The sequence below is a fragment of the Canis lupus genome, chromosome 17 (genome assembly GCF_048164855.1).
Source record: "Canis lupus baileyi chromosome 17, mCanLup2.hap1, whole genome shotgun sequence".
Lineage (NCBI taxonomy): Eukaryota > Metazoa > Chordata > Mammalia > Carnivora > Canidae > Canis > Canis lupus.
The window spans coordinates 54,015,290-54,041,907 of record NC_132854.1 but is presented as its reverse complement, the minus strand read 5'-3'; the positions used below and the strand labels follow the sequence as shown (position 1 = coordinate 54,041,907).

Sequence of the window (26,618 nt, the reverse complement as noted above, 5' to 3'; positions counted from 1 at the left end):
GCTCATGTGCTTTCTCCTCAAGGGGAAGATCAGGTTCAGAGCCCAGAGGGTTAACTCCTCCCTAAAATTTTTGCTTATGCTTCCTTTGTGGAAGATGTATAAAGCTTGTCACCTGGAGGGTCAAAGTTTTTCCTTGACTCTGCAAGGATTACAAGTAGCCTGTCACTGAGGAAAACTGCAAACGGGATGTGGCCTTAACCCTCCCACTAGAGAGGCGCTTCTGGACATCACCCTGTGCCTGGTGGACAGTAGCAGAGGCTCAGATGAGGCAGGAAAGGGGAGGACCTCTCTTGAGGCCAGACCACTAAAAAAGACATTCCAGAAATACTCTGAGTATTTCATGAGCACTCGGGGCCAGTGGCACACTGGGACTTACTTCCATGGCTTCTCACACGTAACGTAAGTCCCCTTCTACTTCATCAGGTTTTACACCCCTTTCCCCAGATTTTTTTATAGCCACCTGTACAATCGCATTAACAAATTACAGAACAGGATTGATCTAAGGCATCCTTATATTCAAACAGCAGCATAGTATGGAGCCATGCAAGAGAAGGAGGTGGACCTGTTCCCATCTGATAGGGTGAGGGCTGTAACCTATACCACTGACTGGGGAAGTCAGCGTGGGACAGGATGAGCCCCTTCATGTCTTTACTGCAATGCCATCCTTTCAATGAGGTCTTCCTCAACCACTGCATTTATGATTGTGAGCATCCCCCCTCCCACTTTTTCTCCATTAGCATTTATCTCTATTTGACATACCATATATTTACTTAACTCATTTGTTTGCGATCTATATTCCCTACTGGAATGTGAGGTACATGAGGGCTTTTGTGTGTTTTATTTACTGCTTTTCCCCCAGTGCCTTAAAATGACTGTATGAATGAATTTGTATTAAAAAAAAAGTACATGATTTGCATAGAACATTATTATTCGTACAGAATTTCTAGAAGGCGACACAGACCTAACAATAGTCATCTCTGAGCAGTAGAACCAAAGGCACGTGGGAGGAAGACTAACTTCTGTTGTCTGCATCTTACCATGTACATGCATCACTTCTTAAAATAAAAGCACTAGTTTAATAGAGAGTCCCACTTGCAGTGTTTCTTGAATGGCTATAATAAAATATAAGTTATTTAGTCAGCACCATTTCTTTCCGAGATAATGAGCACCGTTTAGACTTCCCTTTCTTTTCCGAAGTCAAGTTGTAAATGCCCCATGATCCAAATCCATGGACTTTATACTTTATGAAGCCTTTATCAACAGAGACTTTTCATTTTCCGTCAGAGTGGTACCATCTGTACTTACGTTGTAGTGGGGCCGAAAAGAAAAAAGAAAAGAAAGGAAAATAGGTTTTTAGGTCGCACAGATTCATATCTTCTTACTTATAGCTAAGTGACCTAAGGCAGGTGACTTAATCACCCGGAACCTCAGTTCTCTTACCTATAAAATTGGGATAATTTTTGCCACGAGCAGAGGCTGTTGTCCACATGAAACAAGATAAAGTGTAAATACTCAGTGCCTAGTAGTATCTTGTTCACAGCAGGGTTCAGTGAATGTTAAGTTCTTCCCCTTTCTCTGCAGAAGATGACCTAGAGAGCAGACTTTTAGTCCTATCCCTAAGTTCTCAAAGTGCGGTCCCAGCACACCAGGGAGTTTAGTGGAAATGCAGAGTCTCAAACCCCACCTGATCTAATCAATCAGCATTTAGTTTAACAAAATACCCTGGTGATTTCTCTGCATACTAGAGTCTGAGAAACTCTATTTTTATGCTTCTTAAGAAGCAGTGTTTCAGACAGGGTCGCATTAATCATGTTTTTTTATTTTCTGTATTTTATGATACTTGGACACATCTGAGGGCCTTGCAGATCCTGGTGGAGGCACTGTTCTTGCAGGGTCAGCTAATTCTTGGAGACATCAAACAATTGGTCTAGGAACGTCCTGTTGGTATGCAGATGAAGCAGTCCTGAGTCCATGCTCCCACCTGCCTCCTTTTATCAGGCTCTTACAGTCCAGAATATTATCCCCCTGCCCTGTATTGCCTCAGGGCCAGGTACTGAACAGTTAGGAACCAACCCTATAGTTGGTTATATAGTTTAGTGCGGGATTTAGTGCTGAATCCACTCAGCTATTCAAACCAGCCAATCCTTTTTTTTTTAATAATAAATTTATTTTTTATTGGTGTTCAATTTGCCAACATACAGAATAACACCCAGTGCTCATCCCATCAAGTGTCCCCGTCAGTGTCCGCCAGCCAATCCTGAACCTCTTACCTAACCTTGCTTTACATTTCCTGCAGAAACCACAAAAAAAGTTTGTTGCCCACATTTCCCCCTTATGCCCTCTGATTCCAACTGACCCTGGGGGCTCCAGAAGTGACCCATCTCGGCACTGCGTGCCTCCTTCCTCTTGAGAACTGGAAATAGCAAACTGTCTTTTTATTGGCGACCATCTCCTTAAAATCCTGGCCTCACCACACCTGAATACAACCAAAATACCAGGTACATTTTAAAACAAGGCTGCCCTTTCTAAACGTGTTTCCTAGTCTAGCACCACTGACCACTATTCCCCCGTTCATCTGTCCGGTCGTAGTTTCATGTGAAGGGTGTGAGGGTGCCCAGCAGAGCCAGATGTTCTGGAGTGAGGGTGGGGGGATTCTGACCATCAAACTGAAACATCAGAGGATGCTTAAGCCACCTCATGAGCCTGAACTTACTTTTAAATAAAGATGATCAAGGATAACCATGAACCAGGTCGTAAATCTGCTTAAGGCAGTATGACTACGTTGAATGCCAATAATACTCCTTAAGCACCAGCTTTGAACACTTCAGAAGCTGCTATTACAAATGATTAAGACCTCCAAGATAATGGAACCGTTTGAATTGAAACACACAAACTTATTTACAGAATGTCAGGGAAACAAATGAAAACCTGCCATCCACATCCATTCATTTTTCCCTGTGGCTTCGTAATATGGTATATGTGTTTTAGGTCGAAATAACTCCTGCCATGGAGCAGCTATTATGTTACCGAGCTGCTTCCCTTCCCACCTTTGCATTTGCCTCCTGTCTCTCCTGTTCTGAAAAGCATCTTGACATACGGAAGTAAGCTAACTGAAGCTGAAGTTAATAAACGCCAATACTAAAAGAACACAAAACGGACATTCCTCCCCATGACTCAAAGGAAAAAAAAATGTATATATATAATGAGTGTTTAGTTCAGATACATCCCACACTAGTTAGAACAGATGATGAGAACAGAAGATGGCAATTTATTGGTAACTTTTCCCTTGTAAAAGTTTCACTACAGTTTAATTAAGAAATCGGAATTTGGGCAGCCCGGGTGGCTCAGCGGTTTAGCGCTGCTTTCAGCCCAGGGTGTGATCCTGGAGACCCGGGATCGAGTCCCACGTTAGACTCCCTGCATGGAGCCTGCTTCTCCCTCTGCCTGTGTCTCTGCTTCTCTCTCTGTGTGTGTCTCTCATGAATAAATACATAAAATCTTAAAAAAAAAAAGAAATCGGAATTTCATTAGCAGCATTTAATTAGAAATAGCAGACAAGGAAATTTTTCCATCGTCTTATGACTATCAGTTTTTTTTCCATAGGACATAACCCCTAACTTTATTAAAGTTAACTAACTTTATTGTGATAATCATTGCACTGTATATAGATATGTGTGTGTGTGTGTGTGTGTGTGTGTATAAAAACCACTGTATGCACACGTTAAGTTTATACAATTGTTTCTGTCCATTCTACTTCAATAAAGCTGGGGGGGGAAATAAACCTATTGGTTATGACCATAAAAAGAAACTTTGGCTGCAGATACCAGGAGTGTGCTCCGCATTGCTGGCCCTATCAAATTCAATATTGCGGCTCAAGCAGTGTCTAAAATCCAACTCGTGGCCTGCGTGACTGACGGCATCCCTGGAACCACATGCTTGTTTCTCAGGAGGTATTTTGTTTGATTGCTCCTTGACCCTTTTCCAAGAAATTTAATTTGCCCAAGGGAGTCTCACACAGGAAAAGAGTGTTTGCATCTGCTTAGGGAAATGTGCCTGAAATAATGACTTATTTAGAACGGAGAACAGAATGGAATGGGATGGATTGATAAGCCAGTTTGAGCAGGCGGAGAGCAACCTGGGCCTCATAACTCTTATAAAAGGAACTCCAGAGCAAAGCACTTGGCCCGGGCTGGGTCTGGCAAGAGCCACCTCCGTGCCACAAATGCTGCCTCCCTAAGCTCCATACAAAATTCCGACCCTGGCCAGTGCCTCAGAGGCGTGCGGTCCCATCTGCAGTCTCACCGACGCTCCCACGATGGTGCGGATTTCTCGATTCAGTCCTGCAGACCCCAGTGTAGACATTGCCCTCCGAGGTATGTGACCCGCTTGAACCTTGGCGGGGTCCCGTGGGTGACCACGGAGCACTGGGTGGAGGTGCTGGGGGCTGAAGCACTTGCTCGGTTGCCGGGGGACTTGGCCAGTGGGCTGGTGTGTGGGATGCCCAGGGAGAACTTGACTCCGCTTCTTTCCTCACTTGCTGAACTTAAAATGAACCAGCAGTCAGAAGCAGGAGCCGACATCTCTTCTAGCAGGATGAAGGATGAGTTGAGGCAAATACAAGAAAAAAGAAAGAAAGAAAGAAAGAAAGAAAGAAAGAAAGAAAGAAAGAAAGAAAGAAAGAGAGAGAGAGAGAGAGAGAGAGAGAGAGGGAGGGAGGGAACATTGCCACTGCCTGGCTCTTTGGTGCTGTTCTATTTTCTTTGTCTTCTCTCTCTCTTTTTTTTCTTTTTTTTTCTTTTTTTTTTTTTGCCAAGAAAATGTAGTTGATTTGTTTAGGACTATAACCTCAAGGCTAGCAACTCTTTTGAAAATGGGAAAGGAGACAACAAAAAGTTTCTTAAAGTAAATTTAAAAACCTGCAATGACTTTTTTTCCTGTCTTAATCTCTCTCTGCTATTCAGTGAAAAATGAAAACATACCTGCAACCATGGATCGCATTTAAGTGAGCAGGGTTAACCTTAAAGTCGCATTTATGCACAGTGGTAATGGGAGCTTGCCTTTCTTTTTAAATTTAAATCTATCTTTGCACAATTAGCAAGTTATTAAGTGACCTTTCCTTCAAAGTCTGCAAGCAGTTGCTTGTTTCCACTAATAAGAGAACATGTTTTACAAGGTTCATGTTGATTAATTGACAAATGCTGATAAAATCAAAGCAGGGCTAAAATGCCGCGCACCAGCTGCAGTATAAATTACTTTTGTTCAATAATGTTTCAAGCGGCTATGCATTTATGGTTTACCTTTCGATAAATATTACTGTCTTAATTGAAACATCCATTGTAGAAATTTATCTCTGAAGATAACTGTCAGGAGCCACAGCCAGGACCAGACATTTCTATATCTGTATATGTTTTCTGCTCAATCAGAAGTATTAATTGCTATGAATATTTTAGAAATGGATGTTTTGTATTTCATGTGAAATAAGCACTAACACATTCTAATATACTTTGAAAATCTAGCACCCTTGAATGACCTAAGTATAGGGTTCTCTCCATTTCTGGTTAGGTTCAAAAAAAATTAAATGTTCTAAACCACTAGCCTTCCATCATTCACTAAGAGCATTACATTTTTGGCCCTTTGGCATCCAGCTGTTTTTTTGGCAACTATGTTGGGCTCCATTAGAGGGCCCATAGCTGGCTGTTTCAAGCTCATCCCCGTTTCAGAGATGCATGGCCATCCCCAGCTTCCTGAGTGAGTAGCTATCCAGAAGCATGTCTTGCATCCCAGACCAAACCTGAAGGTACAGATGGTCCCAGCAGAAGAGGAATGTACATTAGGTCACCAAAGAGTTTCTGTTCCTCTCTTGTTGTGGTTCATATCCATGAGCTAGATTCACAGACTCTAGGGCCCCACGAATACTGTAGCTTATAGATTTAGGGGTCCAACCGATCTGATAGTTTTTTCTGGACATCTGAGGATGTCCTACTGCATCTAGACTCCTAGGAAATTAGACTTCTTCCAGACGTGACTTTGCACACTTGTCTCAACAAAGTCATTTTAATTCAACAAATATTTATCAACCCCACCATACACCAGGCACAGTGCGGGGCCCTGCACATACCAAAATGAATCAGATAGATTCTTTAACCTGAAGAAGCTGACACAATCCAATCATAACTCCAAACATTTACAATTTGCTATTAAAAGATATCGTTACATAACTTGCCAAAAAATTTTTGAATCCCCCTCATACACACCAGGCACCATCCTAGTTGTTCAGTAAATATTCCAGATGTCTTCTTTCTTCACTGTTTACCAAAGATCACTGTGTTCTGGTGGCAAATGTCTTTTGCCAGTTTCCTGTTTGAGCCTTCTGAGTTGCTGGCTGCCAGGTAATAGTTGTACTCAAGAATACCACGGCCCACCAGACCTGAGTCAAGACCAGCAGGACTGAGCAGAGATCAGCACTCTGAAGTCAGTCAGAGGGCACATTGCCTTCAGGATGGGCACGAAGATCATGGAGCAGGAATATAGAGTGTGTGATGAGGGAGTTAAGGACCATTTGGGCGCCCTAGAATCAAGTGATTTTTTTGGAATCTGGATCCCAGTAGAGGCAGATTAAACCAGCAAAGCCGAAGTTCAGGGATGAGCAGAAGTTGCACTGGGCTAGAAAATCATAGAATTCCAAGTGATTGACTGGAAGGTAAGGACAGAAGGCAGACTAGTGAGGGAGGTCACAGAGAAGCAACCAGTTTGGGATCCCTGGGTGGCTCAGCGGTTTAGCGCCTGCCTTTGGCCCAGGACATGATCCTGGAGTCCTGGATCGAGTCCCGCGTCGGGCTCCCTGCATGGAGCCTGCTTCTCCCTCTGCCTGTGTCTCTGCCTCTCTCTCTCTCTCTCTCTCTCTCTCTCATAAATAAATAAATAAATAAATAAATAAATCTTAAAAAAAAATAAGAAGAAGCAACCAGTTTAGTAAGAAGAGATCAAAGCAGGTCAACAGGCAGGTGAGTTGTTACTGGGCCGTCAACCCCGTCAGCATCGCAGCATTCTGCAAGGTAGGCAGCTGCTGGGATGGGTTCAACCATCAAGAGAATCAGGCCTACGTATAATAAACAAGGAGAAAAAGCTCGGCCGCTGAGAACTTGATCACAAGAAGCGAAACGTGCTTCCAGTAATCTAGGTCACAGGGCTGTGGGCGGGATGGGCAGCGTGACGAAGACTGTGAGCGTGGGCTCGCTCGGTTCCATCAGGCCAGACGTCAGTTAAGACAGTGTCTGGCTTGCTGTAGCCACGGCACAGGGATTCCGCGGAACTGACCTGGCTCCGAGGGGGAGGCAGGTCCCAGAATACAGCGATTCTTACACGACAATATCACAAATTGCTCCTGCACTTCGTGGAGAAAAAGCACAGGAGAGTCAAACACGTGAGGGGGCGGCTCGTCTGTTTAAGTGATGGTGCATTGCCCTCGTATCTGTGCTCATTCCCTCCTGTGCTTTCCCTACTGGGGGGGGGGGGGGGCAGGTGACATTAAGCCCGAAGAGGCCCAAGTGGCAGGGAACCCGGGAAGTTCTAAGAGCATGTGGCTAGCTATTAACGATCGGACGCATTTTCCTCGTGAGAGCATTCGGAAGGAAGGAAATGAAAAGGGAAAGGTGAAGGAATTGAAACCCGGCCAAGCCTCCCCGGTTTTGTCTGCAGAAATTTCAGTGAGATACCAGAATGGGGGGGGAGGGGGGGATTGCTGGCGACACACCCAGAATCCCTTCTCCTCTTCCATCAGCAAGGTCACCTGCCCTGCGACCTCCGTCCCCCTGGGGTTCCTCTGTGTCTGTGGCCCTAGTGTGCCAGTGAAAATACTAGGGAAGATTATTCTGTGCAACCGCAATAAAAGCCCTTTGTGCTATAGTGTCATGCGTCACCTTTAAAAGTTGTAAAACCCGAGCAGCCCGGGTGGCTCAGCAGCTTAGCACCTGCCTTCAGCCCAGGGCATGATCCTGGAGACCCGGGATTGAGTCCCACGTCGGGCTCCCTGCATGCAGCCTGCTTCTCCCTCTGCCTCTCTCTCTCTCTCTCTCTCTCTGTCTCTCATGAATCAGTAAATAAAATCTTTAAAAAAAAAAAGTTGCAAAACCCAGGCTTTTCAAAAAAGTCCTGTGTCACCAAGTTGGGTCACTGGGATATAAAGACCACCTGGCAGCCTTTTCCGCCAGCTGCCGTGCCAGGCCCTGGTGCCATGGAAGGCCAAGACCATTCCCCAGTCTGCTCCTGGTCTAATATTCCCCGTTTGGACACTAGATGGGGCATTGTTATTATTACGGTGGCTCTAAAACGTGAGTGTGTAAAACCCACAAGGATGAAAACATTTCTTTAGAGTGTAGCACTATGCTACCCAATCGGACAACACCAAAGGAGGAAACAGTCGTGAAGAGTATCTAAAATCCCAAGTCCTTGTCTTTGTGTTTTTAGCTGAGAAAACTGTGCGCAGCCCAAGTTCGTGCACCGAGTCAGCAGCAGACCCCAAAACTAGAAGCCAGCATCCAAGGCAGGAGAGCCTAAAGCAGGCCTCACAGCCTGTGCCTGCACACTCTGGGAGGAGGCAGGGAGGGCCCCATGGGCTCAGGGGCCTGTGACTCAGCTCTCAGACGCCACCTGCTTTTATATGCGAACGATAATAGACGGCATCTCTGAGGCCTCCTAAATACATTCTTCCTACCACTTGCCTCCACTTATGGATTAGCCCAAAGAAAAATAAACCACGAACACAATCCAGTCAGTTTATTTTTTTTCACCTCTCTCTTACACTCACAGACACGCGCACACGTACACTCACACGTCCATGCGCCCCTTTGCAAATAATACCAATGTGAATGAATTAACTTCATTTTGTAAAATAGGAATAAACAAAATATTACCTGTTGTATGTAGGTTCTAGCTAACTAAATTTCCCCTAGGTTTGTATGTATGTATTTATTTATTTATTTATTTATTTATTTAGATTTTATTTATTTATTCATGAGAAATACAGAGAGGAGAGAGAGAGAGGCAGAGGGAGAGAAGCAGGCTCCATGCAGGGAGACTGACGTGGGACTCAATCCCAGGTCTCCAGGATCACACCCTGGGCTGAAGGCAGCACTAAACTGCTGAGCCAGCCGGGCTGCCCTCCCCTAGGTTTTTAAAGTCTGGTTTGGTCAGCTTCTGGACACTGTGAAAGCCCATCAGAGTCCTGTCCTCCTCTTCATCCTTCAGCCACTAACCGGCCATCCTCCCTCGAGTGCTAGATCCTCAGGGCTGAGAGCCGTCGCCTAGAACCCAGCCGAAGACAGGGACTTCCCAGAACCCCTTTCCTCCTCCAGGCCTACCTACCGGGCTTAAGTACCGAGCGTGAGTCTGCAGCCCACCCTTCACCTCTACGCAAGGTACCAAGAGTGACCAAATCACTGAAAGGAAATTCTTCATTTCTCCTCACTCTCCTCCCTTCTGACACATAGGTCCTTGCACAGAGCAGAATTCTTGGAGACTTTGGTGCCTTGCAGGCTTTGTTTCTTGGCAGACCCTCGCTAAGAAAGAAACTTGCATTTGGGGAGACCGAAAAGGCCTGGTCATCGCAGTGCCTTTTCTCATTTTGGCAGGAGCATCTCTCCTCACAGGCCTGTGATGCTGGTTCCAAGTCTTATTCCAGGCCCGGAAGGGTCCTCACTTTCTCTGCTCCTACCAAGGCACCTCTCAGGCCTCTGCTGCTCCCTTATCACATGCACCTGTTAAGCATCTAACGTGCTTGGGGGATGGGCAGGCTGGCAATTAAGAAACCGTTCAGTTTGGGATCTTATCTCATGTTAGGTTTTGAAAACTTTTATCTTTACTTTTGAAAAAGTAAAACACTTTTTAAAATAGATTTTATTTATTTATTTGAGAAAGAGAGAGAGAGCATGAACGGGGGGTGGGGGAGGGTAGAGGGCAGAAGGAGAGGGAGAAGCAGACCCTCCACTGAGCAGGGAGCCCAATGGGGGGCTCGATCCCGGGACCCCGATATCATGACCTGAGCCAAAGGCAGACGCTTAACTAACTAAGCCACCAGGAGCCCCTGAAGCCAAACACTCTTAAAAGTCTCATTTTTAAAACTTGGCGTGTATGGGCCGATTTCTTTCCTTTCCTTTTCTTTCTTTCTTTCTTTCTTTCTTTCTTTCTTTCTTTCTTTCTTTCTTTCGTTCGTTCGTTCGTTCTTTCTTTCTTTCTTTCTTCTTTCTTTCCTTCTTTATTTCTTTCCTTCTTTCTTTCCTTCTTTCTTTCCTTTTTCTTTCTCTCTCTCTCTCTCTTCCTTCCTTCCTTCCTTCCGTCCATCCGTCCTCTCTTCCTTCCTTCCTCCCTCCCTCTCTCTCTCCCTCTTCTTCCTTCCTTCCTTCCTTCCTTCCTTCCTTCCTTCCTTCCTTCCTTCCTTCCTTTCTTTCTTTCTAAAGATTTTATTTATTCATGAGAGACAGAGAGAGAGAGAGAGAGAGAGAGGCAGAGACACAAGCAGACTCCACACAAGGAGCCTGATATGGGACCTGATCCCGAGTCTCCAGGATCATGACCTGGGCCGAAAGCAGCGCCAAACCGCTGAGCCACCCAGGCTGCCCTCTTTCTTTCCTTTCCTTTCCTTTCCTTTCCTTTCCTTTCCTTTCCTTTCCTTTCCTTTCCTTTCCTTTTTCTTTTCTTTTCTTTTCTTTTCTTTTCTTTTCTTTTCTTTTCCTTTCCTTTTCTTTTCTTTTCTTCTTTCTTTCTTTTCTTTTCTTTTTTCTTTTCTTTTTCTTTCTTTCTTTCTTCTTTCTTTTCTTCTTTCTTTTTCTTGGAATGCTCTCATATGCCTGGTCTTATTCATCCTTGAGGACCCAGCTCAAATGTCATCTCCTCTGCTGAGCCTCTGACCTCCCTAACCCCATGGCCCCTTCCCAAATCCTCGCTCCTTATTCTGCGCTGCCAGAGCATTGTACTAATTTTATTCAGAACTGGAATATAGTTCCAGCCCATTACAACCAGTTATCTATCTGGCTGTCCTGCTAGCCCAGGCTCTTGGAAGGCAGGAACCGTGCACTATGCCCGATTCATCTTGAGTCACCTGCACCGAGCATAGTGGATGATGTGCCCTGGGAGGTTGTTTTTTTTTAAATAATAAATTTATTTTTTATTGGTGTTCAATTTACCAACATACAGAATAACACCCAGTGCTCATTCCGTCAAGTGCCCCCCTCAGTGCCCGTCACCCATTCACCCCCAACCCCCTCCTCCCCTTCCACCACCCCTAGTTCGTTTCCCAGAGTTAGGAGTCTTTATGTTCTGTCTCCCTTTCTGATATTTCCCACACATTTCTTCTCCCTTCCCTTATATTCCCTTTCACTATTATGCCCTGGGAGTTTTATACATATGTATGGGGCTGGGCCAAATCATGTCAGCATCATCAGCTCTTTCAATATAAGAATTCGATGGTTTAGGAACATAGATCCAATCAAAGTGTGATATAAAAAAACCCATAGTCTTCTGAAATGTCCTAAAGCAAGTTCCCCAAGACTTAAGTGTTTTTGCATTCTTATTTTTAAGAGGAAAGAATTATATAACACTAGGCATGTAGTAGCATGCACATGGGGACACGGGTCATTAATTTGCTCCCTACACTGGAACACGGTAGGAATTTTTGTCACAGATTCATTTTGCTTTACGTAGAAGAAGATGTATTTTGGAAAAGTTGTATGTAAATCTAATATCTATACATGAAATTATGTATAAAAATGCACTAAGGGAATAGCTTAAAGAAAACGTTTTTCCAAGTGAAAAAATATTTATGTAAAAAGGATAATTTCTGAATTTATCAGGGAATTTGCCTTATTGCAGAGAAGTATTTCTCCTAGAATGATAAAGGCTCGCCTGTGTTCCAGTCAAAACCCACCTGGGATTAATCTCATGCTTTTCCATAGTCTATTTAAAACGCTGGAGTTACTCCTAAGATGATTTTTAATTTATACAACAGATACTCCTGCCTAACTACAGTGCATAACTCTCTTTACTGTCATAAAATTGGTATGTATTATGTATTATTTTGGGTCGGGTTAATAAAAGATTACTTGCGTGGGCATTTCATGATGTCAACACAAATCTTGTCGAAGGAGTCAGTAGATTATACTTTTGATCTGCAGGAAGAATTGAGGACTGATACAAATGTTCACGCAGATCCAGAATATGGGAAAGGACACCAGGCACAAACCTCCATGAGACACTTGTCCAAAGAACTAAAGATGATGTGCTTGGCACTGAAGTTTTATATGAATTTTTATTTAAATGTTCTCATTTTTTTTTCCCTAGCATGGCCAAAAGGGAACTGGAGAGGGGCGGAGTCATGTGGGTTTGGTGCTGTGTCTGTGAATTTATAGTGAGTGACTCAGTCAGTGTCCCTTTGCATTCAGAAGGCAGGGTCACCTCTGCTTCTCCTCCTGTCTCCCCGAGAGGACACAGTAGTCATAGTCCTTTGATAATGCATTCACTTAAGTTGAAAAATAATATTCACGCTCCTGGAACCATGCATTTAACACATTCTCAGCAAATGCCATGTGGCAAACCTGGTGCTTCTAGACCGAGCTTCTGTCTCACATAAATAAGACATGGGAGTGTTGACCTTTTTCAGTAAACAATGCAGAAATGTTGAGTACCTTTAAAATTCAAATGCAGCTTTTAAAATGTGTTCTCATTTCCATGGACAGCTGAGACCTGCTGCTCTAATACCCGGCTAATCGGAGGTCTGTGAGGAGCTTGGGAATTGGTCAGAGTCTATTCATCTTTGCTTGTTTTAGCTCCATGTCTGGACACTCTGGGGACCGCTCTGTTCAGTGCCCCCTACATTTAGACATTTGATTCCCCCAGGAGATCTTTCCTATGTCAGAGGATTTGTCTGTGTGGATATCATGTTTGGACCAACATATATGCCTCTACCCAATTTTAATTATGTAGTAAAGTTGATCTTTATTAGAGTTTTATTTCAAACATAGATCTCACCACTCCTACTTCTGCTTTAAAAAAAAAAATGTGGGCTTTTGGCTATGTCCTTTCTCACTCCTTAAAAGTATCTAAGGAGAAAACCCTCCACCCCACTGTGAGATCTCATCCAACTATTATTACCGGTCCTTGGGATGGGAGCACCCAGAGCCACGCCACTGCCTGGAGATTGCATTTACCCAAAGGTGACCATTACTAGCAGACCTGCAGTACTGCCTTGGGGCAGGTAGGTTCTGAGCCAGAGCCTCCAGGTAGGAGAGCTGCATCTGACCTATTCCACTGGATTAAAAATTAAAATCTGGTTAGAAGCAAGCTGCTCACTTCTAGCCTGGAGCATCTAGTAGTATTCCCAGGTTAATGAATGTGTTTTAAGGGAATAGTGTTTCCTTCCTCCTTGCTTCGGTCCTCTCCCCCTTCTCCCGCCACCCAACCTTTCTTTGTTCTGTTTTGTTTTACTCTCTTATGTGTCTGCTTTCCTGTTAGGACGATGGAAATAGCTACCATGATTCTAATAGCCTGAGCTCAGATACTGATTTGGGAATCAGTCATACAGCCTTGGTAAGAAATGACGTGTATATTGAGCTTAGTGTAAAGTAATTTTCAATCCATTAACTGGAGCTTCTAGTTAACAGAGAATCCTCTTTTGATTAGAAGTGTTCAGGGAAGATTGCAAATAATATAAAAACAAGTTTGCATCATCAAGTTTAGCAAATATCCTGAATGTGATATGGAACTATTCCAATTTCTTAACCCCATATTTATACTTCCGATATTGTGTTTTGACAACTGGTCTTCAGGCTGATGATCTGAATACACCAAAAATACCAAAAATGGAGAGGACAATTCTGCATCCTTTCTTTTTCTTTCATACCCGTTACATTTTTTTCGAGGGTACTGGTTAGTTATTTGCAGGATGTCTTTGATATGGGTTTGTCTGATGTTCTCTTCTGATTAAATTGAGGTTATACAATCTTAGCAATACCACAGAGGTGATATACCATTCCCAGTGTCTCAGGTCAAAAGGGATATGAGGTCAGTATATCTTAGTAGTGATTTTAACATCTTTTTGGTACCGTCAGTTGAAACAGTATTCTTTTCTTAGTAAGCCAGATTGTATCATTAGAATATAGTACTTTATTGCTCTCATAATTGAGGCTTATATTTAGTATTTTAATAAAACTGTGCTTTTATACATATAATACACATTTTCACCAGGCTCGAAATGATGCTTCAGTGATTTTTTTTTATTATGATGGACACATTTTATTGTATTCCAGTTTCAGGCATACATCAGGGCACTCTGATCTCTAGTTTCCTCGTCTGTAGAGCTGCTGTGACAATTAGATGAGCTGACATGTGTGCAGGTGGCAGCAGGTTGTAGGTGTGGGGCAAATGGTAGGGAAAGTAGAATTCTGATTTTGATCATTTTTGTCCTCCCCCCCCCCCAAAAAAAAAGAAAGAAAGAAAACAAGTCATACTCAGTCCCAGGACAGTAAAATGTCAAAATATGTCATGAGTTAGTTGAATACTGTAGTAAGTACTCTCAGCCAGTGATTAACTGTTCAAATGTATAGAAGCATATTGATGACAACTAGTATAGGGATTTATAACATTTCTGGATCTTCACATTAGCCACCTGTTTCTACTTCTTTTACTGCTCTGCTAATATGAACCTTGAGCTTTCCATCCTTTCATTCATATATTTGTTTTGTAACTAATTGTGAGATCTGATCATTGACACATAATGGATATGAAAGCCTCAGGTCAGGGGATCCCTGGGTGGCTCAGCGGTTTAGCACCTGCCTTTGGCCCAGGGCATGATCCTGGAGTCCTGGGATCGAGTCCCACGTCGGGCTCCCTGCATGGAGCCTGCTTCTCCCTCTGCCTGTGTCTCTGCCTCTCTCTCCCTATGTCTATCATGAATAAATAAAAAATCTTAAAAAAAAAAAAAAGAAATTCAAAAATAAATAAATAAATAAAGCTGATAAATGTAATTTAAAAAAAGAAAGAAAGAAAGAAAGAAAGCCTCAGATCAGTCAGACTTCGAGGCTAAAACTTCTTAGATCTAGACAAGGGATAGGCCCACGGTTTAAATGTTTCTCGGTTAAACACCTGGGCTTGTTTCATCCTTTTAGATATTTATTCCCTATTTTCAATTTGATTCATTTTCTACAAGGAGCTGTATTATGTAACATCAAAGTTTTGGAGGCAGAGTGTTTTCTTGAGGTAAAAAAAAAAAAACATACATATATAAAAATGTTTCGTCCATAGCTATATGTGTTTTATTATTTCTGAAACTATTTTCTGAGTCTATAATACATTCATGAGTAGGTCGGCAGGCAAACTGAAAGTGGTACAGTATAGCCTAAAAATTTTCACCAGACAAATCTGGCTCATTTCTCATTCACTCACTGAACACCGATGTTTTGCTGGGTAAGTGTCGGACGTACAACCGGGAGCAAAAGAAAGAGCATGCCTGCCTTCATGGAAGTCCAGTCTAGGAGAGGAGACAGGCATTGGGACAAATAAATAAAATATCACAAAGTTAAGGAATGCATTGCTGTAAGACAGGATGGCCATTAGTAATGCCAGAGATGTGAAAGAGATTCACTGAGGCAGACCAGCGACCACTCAGCCAATGTCCTGTCTTTGAGAGTCGAAACCAGGGATACGGTAGCATCACATTTTTATGAATCCTTAAGATTGGAAAATATGAAAGGTCATGGTGCATACTTTCCAACCAAGAATGTACAGTTGAGTATAGGTCAACCAGCTGCTGCTTTGAAAACCTCAGGGAGCCTTCTCTCCTTCCCTTCCTTCTTTTAATTAATAAATCGGTGATTAATTGACTGTCCTACAGTGGCTGTCAAATTTTGATGCACATCAGAGTCTCCTTTGGAGCTGTTTTTAAAAAATGCCTGGAGCCTCACATCAGATCTACTGAGGGTTTAGAAATCTGAGGGTGGAGACCAGATATAGTTACAAAAACCTCCTCAAGTGATTCCAATGTCTGTCAAAGGCTAAGAATCACTGTGTGCCAAGCACAGAGGCCAGCTCTGTAGCTGTCAGGAGAATCAGATATCTGCCTGGGGGACAACATGCTTGCATATATTATAGAAGTTCAATAATGGAAGCAATTGATTGCTCTGTAGAAAGCTCACATTTTCCTCCTTCCACACTAAACTCATATTTTTAACCGTTCTTGTGCCTTGGAAATCCCCTATTTTTATCCACCAGTCTCCTGAGCCAGAAACTTGAGAATTATTTTTTGAATATAACCTTCTTGCACCATTACCCCCATATTCCAATTGCTCACCAAGTCCTATCTCTCTGTCTGCAGAAATCTCTCTAATCTACTCCCACACTCTATCTCCTCTGCCACTGCCATATCTTGCCCAGCTCCCAGTAATTATATCAGAATAGGTTAACCTCTTCAGGCTTTTCTCCCTGTGAACCTACCCTCTATATCACTTTAAGAATTATTTTAAATTACAAATTTGATCCTGTCACTCCCAATTTAAAACACTCTATTAGGGCCCCATTGCCTATGGAACTCAAACTCCCTAGCATTCCCCTGCCTGTATTTTCAACATCATTCCCCACCATTTTCCCCTTAAGCTACAGCCAAACAAAAACACTCATTTCTGTCTTTGCTGTGTACTTTTCACCCGAGGGTCTTTGCTCATAATATTGTTGATGACTGGAATCCTTTTCATTCTGATTAATACCCCTCCAATTTTCACCTTCAACCATCTATTATAAAGAAAATCTAAAAAAAAAAAGAAAATCTAAGATCACTTCATTGAGTTGATTGATTCTTCCTCTCTGTCCTTTATATTAACCTGTGTTTTATTTTTTTTTATTTTTTTTTCTTTTTTATTTTTTTTTTCTTTTTCATTTTTTTTTTATTGGTGTTCAATTTACTAACATACAGAATAATACCCAGTGCCCGTCACCCATTCACTCCCACCCCCCGCCCTCCTCCCCTTCTACCACCCCTAGTTCGTTTCCCAGAGTTAGCAGTCTTTACGTTCTGTCTCCCTTTCTGATATTTCCCACACATTTCTTCTCCCTTCCCTTATTTTCCCTTTCACTATTATTTATATTCCCCAAATGAATGAGAACATAAAGTACCCATGTATGTATGTGTACACACACACACACACACACACACACACACACTCTTGTATATTGATTTCCCTATCTATCCGGGCCAGTCTTCTTTAGAGTGAGTTTTTTGTTTGCCTAGAACTTAAATCAGTGCTACACAATAGGAGTTCACTAAATATCCACTGAGTCAAAGGGGAAAAGAATGAATGAACCTGAAACGAGTTCTCCATATCCACTCCCGTTGGTCCTTGTACCATTCTTTGGTGTATCACTTAACCAGTCTGATCCGTCTTCTATATTTGGTTTCCTTCTAATATGTGAAGATTATCTTCACCCTTTCTCTTTTTTTCCCCAAGTTACCAAGCTAGTAAGTTGTCACTCCAAAACTAACACCAGCTCTTTGGAATTCCGGTAGTTGTTACAAGCAGTTTCGATGTTGTACTGAGTTCTCAAGGTCAAATGACCTAATCTTAATAAACTTGCTACAGACTCAGATGTGCAGGAGGAACAGGAAAGTGGGTAGTATTTAATCCCATCACATTGGTTCTCTGGTTCAGTCTCCTACTTGTTTCTTGTTCTGAGACAGTTCTACTGTCTTCCTTCTCTGCACTCCTACTGCCACTGAGGCTGAAATTTCATGCCCAGGAGAGTTTATTATACCCTTCCCAGTTAATGAGTTATTTTGCTTGCAGAAGAAAAACGACAAAATGAGAATCAAATAATTATTTCATGTTTGTTGTCCATTGTTAATGGCCTTGCCCAAAAGTATTTCTATTTGCCCTTGTCCCTCCTCTTCAGATATGTTTAAATATATTCTATGTATTACCTTTGGTAGTTTTTCAAAATGTTCAATTCCAGTCCTTCTGAGTTTAGGCCTCTCTAATATTCTAAGAATTCTTCTTTACTTTACTTACTTTACTTTACTTTACTTCTGTGTCATTGTTGCTATTTACTTCTCATTTTTGTAGAACCAGAATTCACCAGAGCAGTTCTTGTAAAGACTTAGCAGCTTCTACAGTGGTGTCCCCTTTTCTTTCACTAAGATTATGACTATAGAGTTATATGATCAAAATTTTATTTTTCAGAATCTCTTTTCTATTAGAGTTGATGTCTCTATCTTCATAGCATACTTACCTTTTCACTGAACCTTTAAAATGTTTTTCACAAGTCAATGGCATGGATCCGATTAGAATTAATGCTCTCTGTCCTCGTTATTATGAACACCAGTCTGGTACAGTAACTTTCTTCTAAGAGTCCAGTCATCTTCATGTTGCTATTGACTTTTTTTCCTTTTTTTTCACAACAGGTCAATATTAAGACTATTACATGATACTTTCCTGTCCTCGAAGGTTGTGAACAGACCCCTGCCACTCCTAACCTGGTTAATTAAACCATTATAAATCTACTCTCCATGAATTTATTTAAAACTCTCTTAAAGTATATATTTTGTGTACATTTTGGTCTCTCGGTTAATGAATTCTGAAATTACTTCCTGTGCTGTAAAAATGTGCTTTATTTTCTTTCTACTAAAATGCTTCCTTTTACACTTTGAACAGTAAAACCCTAGTTTTAGTGTTGCATGAGTTGGTGAGTAAATTCATGTTTATATTCCCAAGACATTCCTAATCTTTTCAGTCTGTCTTTTTATTTAAAAAAAAAAAAGCTTACTTTAGTTTTTTAGTTGATAAACTAGCATCTTTATGTAGGAAAACATTTTACTTAGGAAGCATGAATTTAAATTCCTTGACATCTTCCTCAAAGCAACATTTGAGAGAATACAAACTACCATTGTCATTCCATAGATACAGAGACCAATATAATCTGAATAACTGCACTTAAGTGTAAAGACGTGAAGAGAGACACAACTCTGTCCTTTCAGTGGCCTCCATCTCTCTGGATTTCATATACTGGGATTTACCATTTCCTTCTTGAGCTGCCACTTTTCCCCTCTCTCTTCCTATTGAGATATTTTTTATCCCTCAAGACTCATAGTTGCCTTCTCTGTGCTACTTCCCTGACACCACAGATCAAAGTCATCTTCCCTCTCCCCTCACCATACGTTTTTACAATAATTTCTTAAAAATATTATTGGTTGCAAGATCTAGTGACTGACTTCCTAGGTAAGGTGGAGACACAGCATTCTGCGAATGGCAGTAAGACTGGTTAGTAGCCATAATTTTTTTCCTAACCTCTGTATCTAAAAGAAGCATATGTTACAAGGCCTTTCAGAATACCATGTATGTAATATTTTGTGTTTTTATTTATTTTTTTAAAGATTTTATTATTTATTCATGAGAGACACAGAGAGAGAAGCATAGGCAAAGGGACAAGCAGGCTCCCTGTGGGGAGCCCAATGCAGGACTGGATCCCAGGACCCGCGGGATCACGCCCTGAGCCAAAGGCAGACACTCAGTCACTGAGCCATCCAGGTGTCCCAATATTTTGTGTTTTTAAAAGAGAAGTGATATATATATATAATATATATATGATATATATTACCATATATATCATATATATATTATGAACCATATATATCATATATCATATGATATATATATAATGAGTGATATAGTTAATGCTTTAAAACATGTGAGCTGGGCAGCCCAGGTGGCTCAGCGGTTTAGTGCTGCCTTCAGACCAGGGTATGATCCTGGAGACCCAGGATTGAGTCCCATGTCGGGCTCCCTGCATGGAGCCTGCTTCTCCCTCTGCCTGTATCTCTGCCTCTCTCTCTCTCTCTCTCTGTGTCTTCATGAATAAATAAATAAAATTTTTTTTAAAATAAAAATAAATAAAATAGCTAATTAGCCCCACACATTTCAAAAAGCTCAAGCATCATTTTTTAAAGGACAGTACTTAGGGATTCAGTTCAGTATTTAAGTGAACTAGATGCCAGCTACGGTGGTCAGTAGCTGAACAGAGAGGACAGGTGCCAAGAGCAGGTCGTAGGAGGAGCTGACTTCCCACAGTCTCTCCTCTCCTACCTGTTTGTGGCATTGTCTGTTGGGATTGGGAAGCAGAGGAAACTATGTATATTATGCTGCTAAATGGAGTAAGTCCAGATGGTCAGCCCACGTTCTGTATAACAGACCACACTGCCTCTCAACGCTTCATGACAGTTTCTAACATGAGATTATGATAAAAGTCCTCAGTTTTAAATTGCTGCAGGTCTAAGCTCCCTGGCCACAATAGCATGACCAATCAGTTAAAATAACAAGGACAACAGGGCACCCGGCTGGCTCAGTCAGTGGAGTATATGACTCTTGATCTCAGAGTCATGAGTTCAAGCTACACATTGGGCGTAGCACCTACTTAAAAGAAAAAAAGAAGAAAAATGAATGGTGTTTCCTGATGAGACCATTCTAAGTGACCAGAGAAATCCATAACATAGGTCTGTCTGCTATCCACAAGGTATTGTGCTAAGAGGTTGATCATTCAGATACTCTCTGCTGCTGAGCATCTAGGAAACTAGTTGGAGAGAAAACACAAACACCTAGACACATAGAAAATAACCAGAAAAAAAATGGGGCATGTAAAATGGCCAAAGGGGCATATGGAACATTGGTTGTCAAAATGTAGTTGTTTGCTGTTCGATGGTGGATACCAGCTTAACACGTTTTCCATCTCTGTACCGTCAGAACATTTTTTACTTATTTATACACAACTCAATAAAGTATCTGTTTTAGTCTCTTCGTGAGCAATAATATCAGGAAAAATCATACAGTTTTCTTCTAACACATTTTTTTCCTGACACGTTAGGTTGAACTATGTGGAACCTCCAATATCTGACCACTTTTTGAATCCACAAAAACATCAATTTCACATGGCTAATAGTAAACATGACCATTAAAAATTAAAACAGTGGTTTCATATCTCACATTAAATCCCCCGACCTACCACCCCTGAGTTGGAGGGAGCAAGCAGCCATAAAGAGTTGATCTGGCCAGGTTCCCCAGAGGAGGTGGGCCTCGAGGTTTGCCTGAAAGGGAGGATGTGCTGGGAAGAGAAGAAAGCAGAGTGCTCTGAGGACAGCAGCCCGGAGTGACAGCATGTAGGGGGCAGCGGGCCTCACCAGTGAGAAAGGAAAACTGATGCTGGAGAGAGAACACTCCTGTTTCCTCTGATGTAAATTCTTAATCCTTGAATATATCGGAAAGCATGTTTTCAGAGCATGTGAACACAGTTATAAGACCTTCTTGAAGTTTTCTGAAAATTATTCTCTTATTATTACTAATGCCTTAAGCAGGGCACAATATTCCTATTAGGAAGGCTGTGGGTGTCAGCAGGGTGACCGTGGCAATGTAGAGCTATGCAAAGTGGAGGAGGCATGAGCTTGACCAGGTGAAGATAGCTGCATAGTAGGATGGAAGGTCCAGTGGCAGTTCCCCCATTAGATAGACAGTCTTCCTGGCTATCAAATCCCACAGCAGGCTCTCCTGCCAAAGACAGCCACTGACAGGTCTAGGCTCCCTCCAGTTCATTCTAGAAGCTCCTTTTGCCATTCCTGTGACCATCTTGATAGCTCTCTGGCCCATCTCTACTGTGCTGAAGACTCCAGTCTCAGGCTTTCCTCCTTGCCAGGTGCAAGGGACGGGTAACCACCCAGCACATTCCTCTGAGCTTACTGTGAGGGTGAACCAAAGGTCACTTTCCCAGGATTGGTTTCTAGGGCTGCCACGCCTGCCAGGCCCAGGCTTCACCCTGCCTGAGGTGTGTGCCAGCAGAGAACATCGAGGCATCTGACCAGTGGGCCAAGGAACAAAGTGAACTATATTTTTTTGGAATGAAAAGAGAACAACTGTGTTCTAATGTTCGTTGAAAACCTCACTGAGTGCTTCAAGTCATGCAAATGTGTCCTCATGATCTTTGAAGCTTACTATAATTTAGAAAATTATGGGTACGACTTATTATTTCCTTAAATTTAGACAGAATAAACTTGTACACACAAATTTACTTTATTGACAATTTATTGGTTTTTGGCATCTAGTGTTAATTATTTGTGTCTGGCAAAAAAAAAAAAAAAAAAAAGAACAAGGCAGGGGCGCCTGGGCGGCTCCATCGGTTAAGTATCTGCCTTCAGCTCAGGTCATGAACTTGGGGGTCCTGGGATCGAGCCCCGCATCAGGCTCCCTGCTCAGCGGCAGCCTGCTTCTCCCTCTGCCTCTGCCCTCCCTCACCCCTTCTTGTACTCTCTCTCTGTCTCTCAAGTAAATAAATAAGATCTATTTAAAAAAGAACAAGGCAGGGATGCTCCATTAAGTTAATGCTATTTAGATTTAAAAAAAAAGCCTGAGGATGAAAGTAGAAGCAGACAAGAATGACCACAAAAACAATTCATAAATTAATCTCAGATCCAAGATGAGGGGCCAAATTACATAAAAATCTTTAAAACATCACAGACACTTTATTTCTCATGAGTCAAGGGCAACCATGATTCCCGGTGATGGTTATGTCCTCTTCCTTGATGATACAGTGAACTTCATTTGTCTGAGCCATTCAGCGAGTTTGTATGCGTATATTTTAAAATACAGGTTTGATTATTATTTAGGTCTAGCAAAGCCAAGGGATCAAGAGAAGATTACGCTGAAAAGATATTTTGTCACTCACAGTTCCTCAGAGGGCAAAGCATGCACAGCCGTGGGCTGGGCTGGGAGGCACCCGGGTCAGTCAGGATGCAGAGTGAGCTGGATGCAGGGGAAAACATGGGCAAGAGGCTTTATGGTCGTTTCTGGGGAGGGGAGGAATGAGGGAAACAGTAAGCAGGGTTAGGATTGACTAGTGTGAATGATTTGAGCAGGTGCTGAGGTGTAGGGGTTCCCTCCAGCTGCCTGGTGTCTGGCCCTGGGGCGATAGGGCAGAGGAGTCGTGGTTTGGAGTGTGAGCCCCCACAACAGAGATAACTGAGAGGATGAGCTCTGGGTTGGTAGGTTTGCCTTTGTGAAGTCTGTGCTCTCAGGAGAGTCATTTACTGTCTCTAGGAATTGGCTAGCCCCTGAAGGGGCAGTCAGTCCCTCCAGTGCCAGCACGGTGACAGGTGTCAAGGCATCAGGAAATACAGAAAATAAAAGACATGATTAATACAGTGTGCGTGGTGTGTGTGTGTGTGTGTGTGTACACAAACACATTCATAACATTTATGCAGTGAATTTGTGTTGGAGGAGAGGACGATGCATGTCTACATCAGACACTGATGGAGATTTCGCAGGAAAAACACAATTTTTTTTAAGTCATAAGCCCTTATGGGAGATCAGCATATCAAAGTTATGTAATATAACCTCAGATACTAGGAAATCCTAAGGAGAAAAATAAGGCTGGTAGATGGACAGAGGAACTGGCTGTAAGTAGGTCAGGGAAGGCCTGTCTGCAGAGGGTGACATTTCAGCAAAGGGATGGGGGAAACTGAGAGGAGAGAGCAGGTGGTGGTGCAGGTGTCTGGGGGAAGCACAAGTGCACAGTCACTGAGAGAAGGTCCTGCCTGGCAGGCTCAAGGAAGAGTAACAAGGCCTGTGTCTAAAGGGCTCCGGGAGAGGGGACACCTTAGGGAACCAGGTTGCAGAGGTGACCAGAAAGCAGATTCCAGAGGACCTTGAAAGCCATCCAAGAGTCATGGAAGCTGTTCGTGTATGATTCTGCGGTGCTAGAAACTTGGGCCAAATGAAGACAAGAGTTTAGCCTCAAAATGCAAATTAAGTAGCCATAACCCCAGTCTATTATCTTATCTTCTTCACTCTTAATTTTGTAATATTACAAAATTTTGTAATATTCATTTGTGATGGAGTTGGGAAAGCTTAATATCTTTCTCCTCAAGTTGTACATTGGGAATTTTGTTTTTTACATTTAAAATATATCATATAGGGGGCACTCGGTGGCTCAGTGGTTGAGCATCTGCCTTCGGCTCAGTTCATGATCCTGGGGTCCTGGTATTGAAATCCCACGTCAGGCTGCCATAGGGAGCCTGCTTCTCCTCTGCCTATGTCTCTGCCTCTCCCTCTGTGTCTCTCATGAATAAATAAACAAAAATCTTAAAAGATTTTTTAAAATAATAAAATATATCGTACAAATAAAAACTTCTCCATATAATAACAAAAGGATAGCTTTTAAGGTCATGACTTTTGGAAAATGACTTTCTGTACCATTGAGTTCCTTGGCATACATGTGGCGCTCAAATAAAGTAAAACACAATTTTAAAAACTGCCACACTTCTGTAAGTCTAGGAGAAGAAAAAAAGATCTGTGAACAATCAACAGTTTATTTTTATTTTCTATTAAATCGTGGTGTTTTTTTTGCCCTTGGTATCGTTTACTGAATATAAAGTAAAATTCACTCACACTCCACTTACCATAAGCGTGCCTACAAAGAAAACCTCATTTCAAATCTAATTGTGGACATTGTTCCTTCGTTAAAAATTCATAGGGTTTGTGAATGTGCCATAGAAGTACTGGAGTACCATTATTTCCCTAGCTCTTTTCCCACTGCCAATTCTGATCGGAATTTTAAAACACCCATATCTCTGAGGGAAAAGAAGAAAATAAAGAAAGAAAATATGAATATAAATAGGAAGACCTCCTGACCAAATATGCTACAGTTTCCTGGTTTAGTTCCAGTGTATGCAGGTGAAGGAACAGGGGGCAAACAATCTTCTTTTCGCCTCAATATCTTGTTACAGCCACTAACTTCTCCCTCTCAGCAAACTTTAAATTTTCTATTAACTAAGAGCTGGCCAGTTGTTTCAGGTAAAGGGAGGAAACCAAAGAATCGCCAGCTTGCCATAGGTTGGCACCCATCCACCCACAGTAGTGAGACCTAAGTCACACACAGCTTGTTAGTACACCACACGCTGTTGGTGGCGATGGACAAGCAACGCTTTCTGTTAGCCTCCAGGATGAGCCCCTGTTGTTTATACTTTATAAGCTTTCACTGATTTGGGTCAAGAATATTCACATACGTAGGGTCCCTGGGTGGCTCCATCATCGTTAAGCGTCTGACTCTTGATTTCAGCTCAGGTCATGATCTCAGGGTCATAAGATAGAGCCCCTCTCTAGATGTGGGGCCTACTTAAGATTCTCTTTCTCCTTCTCCCTCTGCCCCTTCCCTCACTCTCTCCTCTGTTTCCCTTGCTCTATAAAATAAAATAAAATAAAATAAAATAAAATAAAATAAAATAAAATAAAATAATAAAATAAAATAAAATAAAATAAAGGAAGAAAGAGTATGCAAAACTGGTGTAGCCACTCTGGAAAACAGTATGGAGTTCCCTCAAAAAGTGACCAACTTTTGCACTACAAGGTATTTATCCAAAAGATACACAGCGATTCAAAGGAGCACATGTACCCCCAATGTTTATAGCAGCAATGTCCACAATAGCCAAATTATGGAAAGAGCCCGGATGTCCATTGACAGATGAATGAATAAAGACACACACACACAAACACACACACACGCAATGGAATATTACTCAGCCATCAAAAAAGAATGCAGTCTTGCCATTTGCAATGACATGGATGGAGCTAGAGTATTATGCTAAGCAAAATAAGTCAGTCAGAGAATGACAAATACCACATGATCTCACTCCTATGTGGGATTTAAGACACAAAACAGATGAACATAGCAGAAGGGAAGGAAAAATAAAATAAGATGAAAATAGATACGAAGGAAAACCATAAGGGACTCCTAACTGTAGGAAACACACTCAGGGTTGCTGGAGCGGGGGTGGGAGGGTGGGGTAACTGGGTGATGAGCATTAGGGAGGGCACTTGATACAATGAGCACTGGATGTTATAGGCAAATGATAAATCACTAGCATCTACCCCTGAAATTAATAATACAGCCTATATTAACTAAATTGATTTTAAATTTTAAAAAATTTGAAGAATATACAAATATAAGAAAACTAGTACATAAGAGTACAATACTGCATATAACAAAACTGATCACATGGCATGGAGGAAATGTACTTCGCCCCATCTCATTTATATTTACCATCATTGTGTTACAGTTAGTATATTTTAGAAGTCACCTTTCTCCTCATGTAAACTTATTTTGGCAATTTGTGTGCAAGGAGCTTGCAGATTCAGAAATAATTTGAGTTCCATACGACTCTGATTAGAATACAACCATAACCTTTTTTAAATCCTGCATCGTATTTTCAGTCTTAACTCACATTTTCTCTTTAACTTTCTGCCCTTCTTTTTTTTTTTTTTTTTACATTTTATTTATTTATTCATGAGAGACACAGGGAGAGAGAGAGGTAGAGACAGAGGCAGAGGGAGAAGCAGGCTCCATGCAGGGAGCCCGATGCAGGACTCGATCCCAGGTCTCCAGGATCACGCCCTGGGCCGAAGGCGGTGCTAAAGCACTGAGCCACCCGGGCTGCCCATTTTCTGCCCTTCTTAAAATGACCTGCTCATCGCCTTGGTTCCCAAGAGTGATGTAACAACAAATAACATATCCGAAGGGTCCCTGCCATTGTCAGCCGTTGTTTTGAATTT

General features: G+C 42.1%; 1 protein-coding gene across 10 annotated transcripts in view; it reads left to right on the top strand.

Annotated features, from left to right (window-relative positions):
* Window positions 1–26,618, top strand: part of ENOX1 (ecto-NOX disulfide-thiol exchanger 1) — a 548,612-nt gene that overhangs the window by 302,452 nt on the left and 219,542 nt on the right. Inside the window, exon 1 of one of the 10 annotated variants that reach the window (XM_072782965.1) lies at window positions 4,182–4,373. The exons of the other annotated variants lie outside the window; for them this stretch is intronic. Coding sequence (XP_072639066.1) covers window positions 4,316–4,373 — 58 coding nt within the window. The 5' untranslated portion in view covers window positions 4,182–4,315. Of the gene's footprint in view, window positions 1–4,181; window positions 4,374–26,618 lie in introns of those variants that run through there. 10 annotated transcript variants of the gene reach the window in all.